At 48.8% G+C, this 16,808-nt stretch overlaps 1 protein-coding gene across 1 annotated transcript in view; it reads left to right on the top strand.

Annotated features, from left to right (window-relative positions):
- SRD5A1 (steroid 5 alpha-reductase 1) overlaps positions 1-16,808 on the top strand; it is a 20,398-nt gene extending 3,590 nt beyond the window's left edge. Inside the window, exons 2-5 of the mRNA XM_027604823.2 lie at positions 6,183-6,349; positions 9,293-9,394; positions 10,855-11,005; positions 14,960-16,808. Of these exons, the coding sequence (XP_027460624.1) occupies positions 6,183-6,349; positions 9,293-9,394; positions 10,855-11,005; positions 14,960-15,026 (487 nt within the window). The 3' untranslated portion in view covers positions 15,027-16,808. The remainder of the gene's footprint in view (positions 1-6,182; positions 6,350-9,292; positions 9,395-10,854; positions 11,006-14,959) is intronic.

Below are 16,808 nucleotides of genomic sequence, written 5' to 3'. Positions count from 1 at the left end.
GCCAACCCAGTGAACATTTGTGCAGCCCTACCATTTATCGAGGGTCCTGCAGATGACACAGGACTGAGGGAGATGGGGGACTACGTTAGTACGAGCCTGAGTTGGGCTGATGGCAGGACAGACTCACACCAGGGGGCATGCTAGGGAGATGCTGACGCGGTGCCTTACAGAGCCAGGACATGCCTGCAGGGGCTCTTTGCTGAGCTCCGAGGTTACCTGGGAGTGAGGCAGGGCCCTGCCCTGGGGGAGTTCTAGCTGCCTGAAGTAGTGGTGAGGACCAGTGTCGGGGGCGGGGGGGGGGGGCGTCCCATAGTCAATGGGAAGGTGGTGTTTGCTTACAGAGGAGGGACAAGCTGTGTGTCTTTATGTGTTCGTTCTGCACACATTTCAGAAGATCGATTTACATACCTGGTCCTGTACTCATTACTGGGGATATAGAGACAAGACACTCACAGTGCGCCTGGGTGGCACAGTCAGTTAAGCATCCAACTTCTGGTTTCAGCTCAGGTCGTGATGCTCAGGGTTGTGGTGTTGAGCCCGGCATCAGGCTCTGCGCTCAGCTCGCAGTCCCCTTGAGTTTCTCTCTCACCCTCTGCGCCTCCCCGCTGCGTTCTCTCTCTCTCTCTCTGAAGTAAATAAATAAAAAATAAAAAAAGGATACTCCCTTAAGGAGTGCAGGAATGCAAGACAGAAAAATCTATGGGATCTTTTTGGAAGAAGAGAGAAAGAAGGGAAGGCCGTCCTGGACAGGAAGAGGGGGTAGCTATAGGAAAGAATATCCCAGAGCCCTAGGCGGCTCCCCCTTGGGTGGCGAAGGACATTTGTAGGAACGTTTGTAAGCCATGACAAACAACATAGTCTTCCCACAGCCCTTGATGGTTATAGTGTTTGCCTGAATCCTGTATGCCCTGAGGTGTCTCATGCTGACCACAGGGCTTCTGAGTTCTGGAGGGCTCGGCGGGTGTCTTCTCACACCATCCTTGGTTTTGCTGCGCGTGGAGCAGCGTCTGCCGCCCCGCAGACGAGTGCACGCTAGCCGTGGGCAGTGGCTTCCTGTGGTCCCCAGCATCAGTGCGGAGCAGCTCTGCATGTGTCACAGGCCCTCCTGATAGGCCCCTAAACTGCAGTCGGACCTCCTGTTCTGCTGCTTCCTCTCCTGCCAAGCAGGTTTTTTTCAGTAGTCACTGAGCTCAGGCTGCCTTTGCTCATGAATTTTCTCTTGCCACTCGGTGAGTTAGCGAATGAGTCACTGGGCTTATTCGTTCACTTGTCCATTTAACAATTGTTACGAAGTCCCACTTGAGCACATGGCGCCAATTACCACCGAGGCCCCAGGAACCACCTTTACTGTGAAGCAGAGGGAGAGTGCTGAATGCAGACTTTCACATGCCCGCAAGGCCTCCTCTTCCTAACACCCTCCCCAAGGTCGGTGCTCAGCCAGTTCCCTGAGCTTGCAGGATCTCGATTCTGTTGTTACCCCTGATGGTGATCCTCAAAGAGTCATACCTGCCTGGATTCATCTTTTCTCCTGGTGGCCCTGCGGGGAAGAACCTGGCCCCAGCCTCACTTTTAAATGTGCCATATGGCACGTTTAATATTAAAACACACCAGGGAACTGGAGAAGCTGAAGGATACACTGAACCCTTGGCCCTTGCCTTGTGGATTCAAATAATTTGGAAAAAAAAAAAAACACTTTTATTCAAAAGTATAGAATGACAGGTAGTGAAATATTCATTGCATTTGTAACCTTGCCTTAAAAGCCCACAGAGCTTATCTAAGTGTGTGGCTTTATAGGAATCTGCCTTTTGTTGCAAAAGAGCATTTCAGAAGGGAGAAGTAACAGGAACTGATCTGTAGATTTCAAAGATGTCAAATTGTTGAGAAAAAGTAATATAGTTATTAAAATTATAACAACCACTTTCAGTTTTAAACATTTAAAAATGATTAAATCTACTGTTAGATTTGCTGGCAAATCACCAAATTGGATGTTTCATTGTACCTGGGACACAATGTCCAATTGCTTTTATTTTGAGAGTCAAATCATTTGTTGAATGAATACATAGTTTCTCATTGCAAAATAACTGGATGTGATTATTCCAGTTTATTGGGAGAACATGTGGGAAGGGGACATGGCCTTGGAACTGCCACTTTGAGTCTCTACCACCAGGCTCCTCTGAGCCTCCAGGTCCTGATTTGTTACATAGGTTAATAGTAACAGTTGTGAAGTGTAAAAAAAAAAAAAAAAAAAAAACCATTTTGTGTAGGATTAGGAATTACTAGACACTTTGTGTCAGGAACTGTGAGAAACACTTCCACTCTCCCCAAGCTTGTAAACTCACCCACGCAGGAGACAGCATGCTGCCTGGCCATCGAAGGTCCACAGAGATTCAGGTTCTGAAAGCTCTCAGTTCAACCCCTCATCAAACGTGTCCCGCTGTCCTGCTTGCCTCACAACCACAGAGATGTGCAAGTTTCCATGGGTAATAACAACTTGATGAAAAAGTAAGTACTGTTTCTTTACATGGAACAGAAGGGGGAAAATGGGATATTGTAACATGATAGAAAACAAAGTGTCAGATTCAATCCCACACTCCATCTGATGAGGTAGAAAACAGAATCTCTTTGTAGCTCTTTGTACCTCCCTGGGACCCGACAGTTTTATGTCCTTTAGCTCATTATTGGAACAGAGCATAGATTTATATAACACATTACCTAAATAAGGTACTTTTAAGTGCAAGCTCTTCACGGTTTATCTTACAGATGATTTCCACGTTAAGGGATTTTCAACTTCCGACTTCATACGTTTTCTCAAAGAGGGGTAATGCCCGTTTCCCACAGTTCCTATGTGGAAGGGTGCTTGTTAGTGCAGATGAGACACTACTTGAGAAAGGCTTTTGAACTGAGATGTCCTGGGCCCCCGATCACCGGGTCAGGGCAAGTGCTGTGTGGGTCCAGCGGCCATGTCTACCTTCCTCACGGAGCCTGGCATCATGTCTTGAAGTAGATCCTTCACCGTGATAAGCAGCCTGGGGTCCACTGCAATCCTTGGGTTGCCCTTGTCCCGCTAGCGTCGAGATGAAGGCTCAGATAAAAGTCATGCCCAGAAGGCCCCCTGCCCCATTTTGGTTCCTAATTGACCCAATTCAAAGGAAACCCTTTCCAACAACTGTTGCATGGACTTCCAAGGAAAAGAAGTAAAGCCAAAGGGCATAACCTAAAAGGAGAAAGACAATCCCAAAGATAGCAAGAGGGAGCAGAGTGCTCCCCTCTGGAAGGTGCGTTGCATCCGGCCATCTAGCTTGCTGAAGACCCCAGAGCCAGGAGTGCTTGGTTCATATTGGTGCACTCAGCCTGTGGGGTAGGGGAGGCTGGGTGAGGAGATGTTAGCTCCCCCTTCAAGGTCTGAAGGCATAAGTGACATTGCCTGAGCCAGCTTGTTCTCCAGACCTCTGATTTTATGGCCAGGCCTATGGACGTCAGGGGCGTTGCTGTCCCTTCAAGGGTAGAGATAAGAGAGGAACAGAAGAGATCTGCATCAACCTTTCTGAAGCCCTGTTTCCAGTCCTTGCCGTGCTTCTGACGTTCATATGAGACCAGAGAGAAGTGAATCTTGTCCCAGGTCCTCTGGGCATGTCTTTTCCAGGCTCCCCCAGGGCACACCCTGGAGCAGATCACTGTGACTCTCTGTCCTGTTGCATAACTGAGGACCCAGATGCACAGACCCCATCTTGCAGACCAGGTGGACCCCAAACCAAAGAGGCTGCCTGCAATCTAGGTACTGGGGCCTTGAGCAAGAGCATTCACTAAGAAAGTCACAATGAGGTTTCCAGAGTGTAACCTCTGTTTTCATCTAGGTCAAAGGTCAAAACTTTTTGGAAAGGACCGTAGTGCTTTTTTTAAGCTTTGTGGACCAAGGGACAAAATTAGGGTTGTTGTGAAAGAGATATTTCACAAAGATTTCTATTGAGAAAATTCTAAATCTAATACCTTAATTTCTCTAACAGGTATAACAAGAAGAGTAGAATTCTTTATTTGGTGGGGACAACATTCACTTAATTGGGCTTCAGAGTTAGCATTCCCCATGATCAACATCCATGGCAAGTGTTCACCCCTTAATGCTGATTGATGGGCAATGAGATTTTCTCTTTTTCTAAAAGTTTTTATAAGATTTCATTTATTTGAGAGAGAGAACACAAGTGGGGGGGAGAGAAGGGCAGAGGGAGGAGGAGAAGCAGACTCTCCCGCTGAGCAGGGAGCCTGATGTGGGACTAATTCCACGTGACCTGAGCTGAAGGCAGAGGCTCAACCGCCTGAGCCACCCAGGAACCTCGAGATTTTCTCTTTGAAAATGTCTTTTCACATACATTGGTACTGCCAAATTTTGATTTCAGTCCACAAGTTTCTGATTGTAATTTACCATGTCAATTGCTTGGAATACATTTATGGAATTCTATTCCATTCTTCTCTTGATATTTGTCCTTTAGTATGTCACTACAATGTAGATGAATGTCTTCTGGTTGGCAGGTGGCAGTTCCTTAATTACAGTTAAATAGGTTTTGAAATGTTCAAAAACCACTGGTGGAACTCCATCTGGAGCTTAGAAATCATATCCATTGCAAATTTATGTGAGAATCCACCTCTTGCGGTACAGACGTTTGCAGCGGGCCTGCATCCCAGACGCCAGCTCACTGTCCCAACTCTGCTAAAGAGTGAACCATGCTTCCACAATGCAGAGAGAAATGGCTGAGATCCCCTGTTCTTTTTGAGGTCCTTCTCGACACTGGTTTCCAGGCAAACAACTAACCTCACTGATGACATCATAGCCAGATGCATGTTTCCATCCAACCAGTGCTTTGCCCTAACCCCATATGAAGTCTGCTTCAGGGGAGCTGGCCTGAGCAAGATGAGAACCTTGAAGGCTGCCTTTGATGGCAAGAATGTCCTTCGCAGGACCTAAGGGAGCATGTTACAAGAGAATGCCTTGAGGACACATAGCCAGTGTCATGCTATCAGGCTGTTACTACTGCTGCTAAGAATCTGTTCTGTTTTCGCCCTGGAGTGGATGGTCGGAATAGAAACAAATAATGAGCCTTTATGTTTTTCCCATTTTAAGATATAACTTACATAGGATGAAATTCACTCATTTTAAGTCTGTGGCTTGGTCAGTTTTGATGATTGCATACAGCACGTATCATCAGCACAATAAGATGCAGAGCAGTTGCATCCCCTGATATGTCCCTGGGCCTCTGTGCAGCTAACTAGTCCCCTCCCCCAACTCTAGTTGCGCCTTTTCTAGAACTTCACAAGTCACTTCAATGTCTTTCATTCACAGAGGACTATTTGAGTTGTCGATTTCTTCTGGGGTCAGTTTTGGTCACCCGTGTCATCGAAGGAGTCTGTTTGTGTTGTCCAGATGCTCACATTTATTGGCATGAAGTTGCAGACGGTTGTTCCTTACTATCCCCTTAAGGCCCCTAGGCTATGTAGTGACAGCCCTCTCTCAGCATATTACATACTGATTTTACAGAGGAAGTTCAGAGTACAATATTGTGTCCTCTTTTCTTCATAAGGTCTACTTTCTTGTCCGTCTATTTTATCTCCCTAAACTTTCACTAGTGTGGTGGAATAGAAAAATGTGACCCTTGAGCTGCCTGGGTTTGTACCAAAGCTTAGCCACTCACTAGCTCTGTGACCGTGAGTTGATGGGCATACCCACTCTGAGTCCATCTCGTGCTCTGTCCTGCGTGTGTCATGGTGTTTCCTGTGTGGGTGTCTCCAGGTACCACGAGTGGGGTGGAGAATGCTCAGCCAATGCAGCCACCGTGCTGATGGATAGCGTGATGGTGTCCCCCACGTCGTGTTGCTCAGACGAGAGTGAGGGAGGATAATGCAAATGTTGACAGCCTCTTGAAGCCTTTAGTTTTCTCTCCATATGTCTGTCTCATGTTCAATATAATTAGAATCCTGAGTTTGTGCACTATGGTGAACCTTATTGAAACATGGTTAATTCTTTAGAAATTCTGCTTTGAACAGAGTATATCAGTCTGAGCATTACTGAGAATGACTTCTGGACAAGGAAGCAAGATTAAAAACCCAAGACTTGAAATAGAATTGCAGAAATGAGATTCCTTATCATTGGTCTGTGTTTTATTTAAATGTGTTTCTGTTTCATGTTTCCTAAGGTCCTTGATTTTCCCATTTCTGATCCGAGGAGGAAAGCCCATGCCCTTGTATACATTTGTATTGGCATTCATGTTCTGTATCTATAATGGCTACTTGCAAAGCAGATACTTGAGCCAGTATGCTGTGTATGCCGACGACTGGGTCACGGATCCGCGATTTCTAGTAGGTAAGAGTCCCCCCAGGGATGCACTCCGTTGTTCTCATCAGAACTTGGGTTTTCATGCTCCCGCCGTTCCTGGTTAGAAAACCCACGCTCCTCGAGGGAGAGAGGGGGTCTGTGCTGGTCCATGACCTAGTGGTAGGGAGGCTGAATGCGGAGGGAGAGGCGGGCGGCGCCAGCAGCAGCAGATGATGCAGGTGCCCAGCACCACGGCCAACTTGGCACAGAAAGCATAAATACCTGTTCCTAAAGCGGACCTAAAAATAGCAACAGGTTCCAGCAGAGTGAGCAGCAGATGAAGATTGAGGAACTCCGTCACTAACTGGCCGTGTAATCTAAGACCATCATTAAGCCTCCCACAGTTCCTTCTGGAATATGAGAAAAAGTCCGACGGGTCACCTTCCAACAAGGCAGTCAGAGTTTGCTGATTATGCTAACTTGAATAAGCTTTTAGGTGTGTGAAGTTTCTGATTTTTTTTTTTTTAATCTTTTATCATTTTTGAGTTCTACTTGAAGCCTTGTAAGTTCTGGGTAAAAATGAAAATATAACATCAGCGGTCAAAAATACATGCAAGAGTGTTAAAAAATACATCACCTTGAGGCTCTTGTTGATGAGGAAGTTTTCTTCTAAGTTTCGGAGAGTCCCACAGCTCTTGGCGTTAGTGCCCTGACGTGGCCTCCCGTTTCACCGGGCATCGCTCTGTGTGCGAGTGCGTGACCGTGGGAGCCTAGCGCTGGAGGAGTACTCTGCTGTCGATGAGGCATGTTCACGTTTCTCGGTCATCTGTGTCTGTGTATTAAAATTCTATTCCCAGGGCCATGTCCTCACGTGTCATACCAGGGTGCCGTGGCAGCAGGGTATGTGCACCCCCGGCCACCAGGTGGGGGAAGGGTGAGAGGGTCCCCAAGGGCCTCGGCAGCTCCGCCAAGCCCTCCACCAGATGCTAGACCCAAGTGATTTTATTGGTGCAGTGCCCCCAAATACCTTCTTGACTTACCCGCTTTTTGACTACCTGATTTTCTTTCACCCCAGCCAGCAGGAGGAGAAAGCAGGCTGCAGGGGCCCTGCAGAGAAGGCCTCATTCTCTGCCAGGAGCCCCACATGAGCCTTCTGCCACCCCAAGTTCCTGAGAGGACAGAAATTAGGGACCTTTCACAGGAGCAAGGGAGACCGATGCCTAAACACCTGGCCCAAGGTCTGCACTGAGGAAATAGCAGAACCGCAGTGCTGGTGCCCCAAGAGCAGGCTGCCAGGGGCAAGGGGAAGGGGGTTGTTAACTCCAGGATGTAGGCTTTGCATGTTCGTTTGAGTTCCCCCCACAAATCATTTCTATGATGAATTGTTTGGATATGTTTGACGAACAACAGCAAAGAGTCCTTTGTGAATTTAATGTGAAAGTGAATTTAAATGTGATTAGAAGTAGGTCTGCTGATAGACCACTTCACTTGCACATGTCTTTGAAGCTGGTCTAACATTAAAGACACCACTAAATTGTATACCAACCTCTCAACTTCTCTACAAGTGAGCAGGAGGAATCAAAAATGAAAAAAAAAAAAATGCCAACAGGGAAACAAACTAGGTTACTTTTCTGTTATGCTTATTACATAGAGTTTATAGTTTTTGTATGGAAATAAATATGAAAGAACATGAATAATTAATTGCATTTATGCTACTTGCCATGAAGAGCTAAGCAAGTAGTAATAATAATATCCTAACAAAAAGTTTTCCAGAGCAGCAGAAGTGGTTAATCTAAAAGATTTTAAGATCCCCCAAAACAGGATTAAATAATTAGCTGAGATGAACACAAATACTAGTTTTCTTACCAATCGGGACAATAAAGGGAGCTTGTCTCCTAGAAGAGAAATAAGGAAAAAATGGCATTTTGAGAACGTGATTCTTTCTGGAACCTCCCATTGGGGCCAAATCACCTAGAGGCGACATACCGCAATGCACAAAAAGGTCTCAAATCAACTATACATTTATGGATCTAATAAGTGACTTATAAAATACTACAAGCTTTGGCAGGAACTATCTAGAAAGAAAACTGCCTACCGTGGTGAAATCGGAAGGAAGAAGGCTTGAAACCCTTGCTGCGGGCCAGAATGCATCATCCCCTGTCCCTGTAGTAGCTGGAAGAGGAGTCCATGCCGCTGGGGGGCCGAGGAGAGAGGAATGATGGAGTTACTCCACTTGGACGTTTCCTTGACCCTGAATCGAGTGCCACCCATCAGCACGGTCAGACTTTCCCAGTTTTCTAATACTACAGGATGATCAAATTAACTCTTTTTATCAAATCAAGGTATTCCTTTTATAAAACACTGGGTATTTTCCGTCTTCTTTTCGGAATTAATTTGCATGATACTAATAAGACTCCCTTTAGGTGATGACAAACCTCCGAAGACTTTTAGGAACGGGAGAGAGAACATCTGGGATGCCACAGGATGTGTAGGGGGAGACGTGTAGCCAGCGGCTGGGGAATTCTCTCCAGAGCTGAGGCAAAGGAGCAGACCCAGGAGCGCAACTGGCCATGAGCAGGAAGGGACTCGCAGGCGAAGCTGTGGATGGGTGTGAGCCTGTGCGAATGAGGCTCTAATGAAAGAAGAGAGGAGCACCAGGGCCGAGCTACCAGGAGCCACAGCTGCAGGGGCCCCTGCACGGCTAGCCAGGCTTTTGTGTGCCCTGGGGAGGGCCCGGCCACCCGCACCCAGTTTTCCTGAGGGGCCGACCCACAGATGGTGGTGCCGCCCACTTTTGCAGACCTGAGTGCAGCACTTATCTTTCTAAGTGAAGCATGGTATTTATTATGATTTTCACTATCACCTGTGGCTAACATGGCTTGCTCATAATGATAATAGGACGGATTACAGTCATACCGCTCATTCAGGCTTGGGTTTGGGAATTTCCTGGTTTATTGACCATAATACTCTTCTGTATTGGCTTTTCTGCAGGTTTCTGCTTGTGGTTAATAGGCATGCTGATAAACATCCATTCAGACCATATCCTGAGGAATCTCCGGAAACCAGGGGAGACTGGATATAAGATACCAAGGGGTACGTACTGAAAACGGGAGACTTGATCCCAGATTGCTCTGCAGGATGCCTTGCTGTTTCAGTTTTGTCGGATCCAATAACTAACCATTACCGATCGCAATCACTATGATTATTGTTTTCTTAGAATGATAGAAGAGCCCATTCTGGTTCACTGAGTGGTTATTAAGCAAAAAGGAAACCAGTTGTATCTCTTTGGAAGGAGAATATGAGGAAGAATTTATGGTTTACCGGGGGTGCGCAATACCTCATTTCTGGTAATAGCAGGAGTGGACAACTGAAAATAGTTAAAAATGTTGGGTAAATGTTTTTTGTTTTTGTTTTTAAATCTTTTAAAGTGCATCCATGTGGTGTCAAGAAAGGAAGTCATAATCATCAGAGGGCAAAAGCTGGGTAAATGCTTGAGTCTAGGACCCAACTCGTGGGAGTCCATAACCACTAGCTGTTCTCATGCAGCTTTGTAGCCCAAATGTGCGCCAACTGTGGACACTCCGAAAACCTCAAGCCATGAGTTAGGATCCATGTGGTCCTAGGGAGGGGGTGCCTTCACACATCCGGCCTGCACAAAGCCAGATCCCCAAAGAGACCTGTCTTTAACTCAGGCCTCGGAGAGCCCGGCAGACCACAAATGATGGGAAAAACCCTACACATCTCAGGTCGTTTAAACTATGGCCCTAAGGTGGTCCTTGGAGCGTGCCACTCTGCTCTCCAGCTTCCGAGCCTTTGCTGCCCAGAGTGCCCAGAGCGCCCAGAGTGTCCCAGCCCCAACCACTGCGGCCCCAAACCTCACCTGCCAGCAGGGCCCCTTCCCAGCCACCGGCCACGACCAGACCTCCCTGCACCCCCAGCCTGACTTCTGGGCCCCTCTCTCCTGCTCTGCAGCACTCCCCACCATGTGCTGGGCTCCGTGCTTTCCACGTGGGCTACGCTGGGGATTAGTGTTCTGGAAGCGGCGGGTGGTCTTATCCACGGTGCACTCCCAGTGCCTAGAGCAGGGCCTGGCCTGTCCTGTGCACTTGAGGGATCTGTGAAAATGGATGACTGAATGAATGAATCTGCCCTTGAAAATTCTTATTTTTTCTATTTTGGGTCCAGGCCTCTGCATAGGTCTGTCTGATCAAACTAGTTCCTTAATTGTTATTCTGTGGTCTCGGTCCTTACTTCGTTTTCATCCATGTGATTCATTGACTAGTCAAGTGACATTTTAAAGTACATGAAACCTGTCGCATTTTATATTCAGATGAACAGTGTAGGTATTGATCTAGATATGTGGTTACTACCAGAAATCGTGATGTGAGATGGTAGAACTAGTAATGTTGGGTGTGTTTCATTGATTACCATTCCGGAGCAGCCGTGTCCCCCGGGCTGAATTCATGCTAAGTGTCCACAGCTGTCTGTTCGGTCAGGGTCTTACTGGGCACCGTTGTGTAGGAAGCGCCCCCCTTGCCTGTGTTTCCTTACAGGAGGCTTGTTCGAATACGTGACGGCAGCCAACTACTTCGGGGAGGTGGTTGAGTGGTGCGGCTACAGCCTGGCCGGCTGGTCCCTCCAAGGCGGGGCCTTCGCCCTCTTCACCTTCTGCATCTTATTCACCCGGGCCCAGCAGCATCACCAGTAAGTTCGCAAACACTTTCAGCATGTTGAATTTGTGCTCTGGCCTTCTTATAACAATTGGCAGGTTTGATGCTCGAAATGTTCACATTCGTTTGAATTGCCGAATCCCAGGGTGTACCTGGCATTAGCTAACCAAGTCCAAAACCCTGCAGACGTCCAGAAAACCTGCTCTAGGGAATCAGGTACACGTCAGCATCATCACTGGCTGCACCCAACTCTGAGCCCCTTTGAATGTTTGCTGCTGGAGCTGATGGTCAAGTGAAAGGTCAGGCAGGGGCCTTGGGGACTGGCCAGGAGCATGCAGTCTGCAGTGTGGAAGGCTGAGCACCTGCAACCGGGCCCAGAGGAAGCCCCCTTGGCCCTCGCGCAGCTCCTGCACGTGAGCGCCCTGCACCCCTGCAGACCCGCGGTCGCGGTCGGGCTCCTGGGCTCTGCGTGCCCTTGAAATCACATTGTTTTCCAAGGTCCGGGGCCACAGCCTTTATCACATCCCCCAAACGGCCTGTGATCTCTGGGACCCATATAAACTCATAAAAACCGATCCAAGGCTTCAAAGCTGAAGTGAACCTAGGGAGTGCCCTCGCAGTCTGACCCATGAAGGGACTGAGGCTCAGGGGACAAAGTCCAGGCTTCTCAGAAGGGAGAGGACTCGGCCGTCCCCCGAGACCACAGCGATGATGGAAATAGGGCACAGGCGGCTCACGCCGGCTTGTGCCCCCGAGCTAGAAAGGGCACCGCCCCCCTTCCCTGGCTTCATTCCCCTCGAACACATTTCATGAAGATCTCTGGTTCTGCTGACACTCTAGGAGGCATGTGCAGACACAGAGTTTCCTCTGACTCCAGGCCGTCTGCCATCTCTCGGGAATGGGGCAGAGAGAAGCCCCCAGAAGAACAGACTGATGTCATGGCGTAGTGGAACGCATACAGACTTTTCAGAGTCAGAATTCCTAGGGTTCTTTCCAGGCTCACCATGTATTTAAAGATGCAGAGGTTTATTACCAGAGCTACTGAAGAGAACGGGCAGAGTGGAAGGTCTCTTCAGCTAATATTTGTAGACATTAGGCCAAAAGCCTGAGATTATTGAGATCAGAGGAGAAGCATCCTCCAGCCCTCCGTGTTTTGAGGTGCCCCACTACGCTCCAGACAGTGGGGGATCTGAGAGCCAGGACCTGTCCCTACGCCAGAGCTGCGGAGGAGGAGAGAGGTAGGAAAAGCTCACACCAGGGAAGCCTCGGGAAAGTGGTTACCGCGTCAAAGGGACAGAAAACGAAACAATTTGCTACAATGGGCTGAACTGTGTCCTCCCCCCACGCCCCCCAAAATATGTTGCAGTCCTAACTGACCCCGCGAATGTGACCTTATTTGGCAGTAGGGGTCATCACAGATGTAGTTAGTTAAGGTCAGGTCACGCTGGGGTAAGCAGGCCCCTGACCCAGCAGTCCCGGTGCCTTTATTAGGAGGGAGATTGCAGACGCGCACACAGGGACGGGAAGGCCACACGAAGACACCCACGAGGACGGCCGTGGGAAGCATGGACGCAGAGCACGTGGGGACGCTGCCGCACACTCCCGAGGCTGCCGGAAGCTGAGAGAGGCAGAGAAGGCCCCTCCCTGAGAGCCTGGGAAGCAGCACGGTCAGACCTCTGGCTCCAGAACTGGGAGAGAATAAATTCCTGCTGTTTGAAGCCCCCTGCACGTGGTCCTTTGTTGCAGAGGCCCCAGGAAACCAAGACACCCGCCTTTGAGCCATCCAAACCCCACTGGGCCGTAAGGAAAGAGAAAGACAAGGTGTGTGAGTTCTGGAGCCCTCCGTTTCCTCCTTCCAGATGACACCACACCGGCGTGTCCCCAGAGCTCATGCTGTTGCAGAATGCCTCTTCCCGGGTGTGAACAAAGCATTTCGGAGAAAAATAACAGTGATAGCAGTACCTGAATCTTGGCCCAGCCTGACCGGCCCGTGTTCCTGACCCCTCTGCCCCCCTCCCCCGTTCCTCCCCTCCTCCCTTCCTCCCCCTCCCTCCCCATCTTCTTCCTCCCGTCCATCCTCCCCTCTCTCCCCCTCCCCAGGCCCCCCCATCCCCCGAGACCACCTTCTCATCCCTGGCACCGCCTCTGGAGGAACATGCTCTTCTTGTACATTAGGTGCACTAGAGAGTAGAAAGCAAATATTGGCTGGTTTCTAATAATGGAAAAATGAGATGATACTGATATTTTAAGAAATTGGATCAGAGGAAGATTGAACAAGAGCATGCCAAGTCAGTGGTAATGACGTTTTCTCAAATGAAAATGGGAAAATCTCCCTCAACATTTGAGTAGGAAATATTCAAATTTCTAATAGGAAATATTCAAATTCTATCATTTGAATAGGAAATAGAAATAAATAACTTCATTCTCCAAATGAAAGTCTCTGTTAATAAAAACCAAAGGTATTCTTTGCAGAAAGTTCACGAGTTGAAAGGATTCTTTTTCATTCATTTGCTATTTATACTGATGTCATTGCAAAACCAATTTTAATTGCTGAAAAATGAATCAGTTTAGTGGAAGTATGCTCAGAAATGTTGGATTTACAAGCTGAGGACAAAATAAAAGCTATCCTTTTTTTTTTTTTTTAAATACTCCAGCGAACCCAGCTAATTAAACTAAAAGAAAACAATCCATGGGACTATTCCTAGCCCCGTATTTTATTTATTATGATGTTCTCAAAGCAATATTTTATTACACTGAGTTTATTTCTATAATTGGACGTGAAATATTTAAATTCATAGAGAATTATACTGATAATTAAGCTCTAGGTCGGAAACATTGGGTCAGCTGTGCCCAGTTGCTAACAGATGCTGTGGTTTTAGGGCAAAATGGGAATTGGGAAAGAGGAATGGGAAGGAGGAATGTTTTCGGACTGTTCTCTTCCCTGCCAGCGCGTGGCTTCCCCGGGGGGCGCAGGGCGGCGCGGGGCTTCCCCGGGGGGCGCAGGACCGCGCGTGGCTTCCCGGGGGGGCGCAGGGCGGCTCGTGGCTTCCCCGGGGGACGCAGGGCGGCGCGTGGCTTCCCCGGGGGGCGCAGGGCGGCGCGTGGCTTCCCCGGGGGGCGCAGGGCGGCGCGTGGCTTCCCCGGGGGGCGCAGGACCGCGCGTGGCTTCCCCGGGGGGCGCAGGGCGGCGCGGGGCTTCCCCGGGGTTGCAGGACAGCGTGTGGAAGCGCCCACGGCCATCTGATGGGCTGCAGTTCCAATCTGTCCGCCGACCATGGTGTGAAACGTGCCAGAAACCAGCAGATTTTGCCGACTCCCTGTCAGGTTGCTGCTGTCACGCATTTCCGCCGTACGAGCTCATAGTCACTTCCCATCATAATGTTTCGTCTGTTTATCTGTTGTGCTGACAGAAACTCCTTGTTTTCTGGCTATTTCTCCATCTTGCCAGGTTATTTTAAGCGTTCACTCCATCCCCTTAGATGCCGCCCTCCCCAACTAGCCACTACCCCAAAACGAGGGGGGGGGTGCCTCATTGGTGTCGTGTATAGCAACACCGAAAATGTGTGTTTGTTCCGTGTGCCGGCCCCCCCGCGCCTCCCAGATTTGTCTGAGAGCCCCCTGGCACGCAGCTGGGTGCCCGCTCCACAGACCCCGGAGCCGGAGCCGGAGCCGGAGCCGGAGCTCTGTCCTGGGGTCCGAGGAAAACCATCGGGAGTCACCAGACGAAGACGACGTTGGAGACACTCCTCCTGAGCGAATTACATGGGCTACTTCTTATGAATCATGCTTTAGAATCAAATATATTTAATCATTCCTCGTAGAGACAAAATCAAACTACATCTCTGAAATGCCACAGTTTTTAGTATTACTCCTAAAAATCTCCGTATTCCTGCGCAATGAAAAGTGTTGCCCTTTGCTGGCATCCATTAAACGTTTAAGCGACAAAATCATACGCTTTTCTTACTGTTTCTTTTTTGTCTTATTTCAGGTGGTACCTTGAAAAATTTGAAGATTATCCAAAGTTCAGAAAAATTATAATCCCATTTTTGTTTTAAGTCCATTGTCAATGGACTCATCTTGGACTTGCAGCATTTCATGATTATATAAATGAATTATGTCTCTGCCATTTTCCTGCTACTTCATCTTTTTCAAGATTTGCTGTAGGCATTTTTTCCTATGAATTTGTAAGCTACCTAATAGCAAACTAATCAGACTGGAATGCAGGTTGAACGACTGGGCTGCATACTGGGTCAAGAATCAGGAACTCTGGGTCATTCCAGCTGACCGTTTCTCTGCTTTTGGAGTCTCCTGTTTTGACTACGTACAGCTAAGTGTGCACAAGACCAGAATGACAAGCCATCTCTGGTGGCCTCTGTGGGCTGAAACACACCCCTGCCCCTCACAACCCATTCCAGCCATCAGCCCAAGGCCAAAGGCCATGTTCCTCCCTCCCCTGATAAAGGCAGGCCCGCCTCTCTGGTTCCTCTCATCCTGCTGGGTCAGAGGCCAGGGGCACCCACGGTGTGGTGGTGTTCCCCCACAGCCCCAGGGGAATGCCTGGGCTCTCACTGTGGGTGTTGTAGGGCAGAGACCTTGAGGCACAGCAAGGAGTCCAGCTGAGGCCCGGACAAAAGGCATCTGGCACTTTCTACAGCCTGGCTCCCCAGGTGACTCCACAGCAGGGCAGGGTGCTGGGTGTGCTCCTAAGGGGTAAACCGCTCTGTCTCCCACTGAAAGGACTTAGAGCCCCCAAGGCAGCGGGGAGCCTCCTTATGCTGATTGCCAGAGGCATTGGTAGGCTCTGGTTCAAGATGATTTTTTCTTCCTTCTGGGTAGAACTGGGATGTTGGAAGGTACTTCTTTTTAAAGTACCTTCAATATTGCAAAACAATATCTTGAAACAGAATTCCTTACTCTAGATGCTCTTGAGAGGTCCACGGAGATAAATGGCAGTAGTAAAATTTACTGCCTATTGCCAGATATTTAAAAGCAATCTCCAACTAGAAGGCTGTTCAATCTCTGGGCCACTCCGTGAAGCTCTGATGGACACACGGTGGAGGTCCCCCCCTGGCCTGGGACAGCGCTGCCTGGGTGGCCGCCACCTCCACAGAGTGGGAAACCACAGGAGCAGGGGAAGGAAGGAGCAGACTGTTCCCTCTGGCCCACTGACACTGCTCTGTAGGTGGGGGGGGGGGGGGGCGTCCAGAGCGCCCGGCGGGCCTCCTGCACCCTCTCTTGGCTGGCCTTCCCAACCAGGGTCGGTGTCCCTTACAAGGTTTTACACAGAAGCCGTGTTCTCAGGGTGAGTGGATTTTTAGAGTCTCTTGTGGTTTCAGAATTCACCAAAAACTTGTCCGGTGCAGCTGTGCTTCATTTTAACTGGAAACAGCACATTTTTTTTTTTAACAGAAATCTTGTTATTGAATGAACATTGTCCCTTTTCCTGGCCATTTTCCAATCACTGGAAAACGTGAAGCATTAAGTATTCTGGATTGCCTCAGGAACACCCAAAATGCCGAGCGCGTCAGGAGAGATTGAGGCCGCCGTGTTCGGCAAGGTGCACTGGGCAGGAGCAGGATGCTGGTCTGAGAGCTGGGAAGCTTCCGCGAATGTTCCTTCTTCATGTGAGCGGCCGGGGCCACCGGACCTTTGCGTTCACTCAGGCTTTGATGCGCCCTTACTGGTTTCGCTGGCCTGCACCAGGTGCACGATTAATAGGAAGAATCCCTGTTCTATCTTGGCTCCCTGCCCTCCCATTTCCTAAAAACTGTAACTTAGTAAACAGTCATCAGTTACTGTGTTAATTACAATGAGGAGATTAATAAAATTACATAAAA

Source organism: Zalophus californianus, chromosome 5 (genome assembly GCF_009762305.2).
Source record: "Zalophus californianus isolate mZalCal1 chromosome 5, mZalCal1.pri.v2, whole genome shotgun sequence".
Taxonomy (NCBI): Eukaryota; Metazoa; Chordata; class Mammalia; order Carnivora; family Otariidae; genus Zalophus; species Zalophus californianus.
Note: the sequence above shows the minus strand (reverse complement) of the source record. Positions and strands in the feature narration are given on the sequence as shown.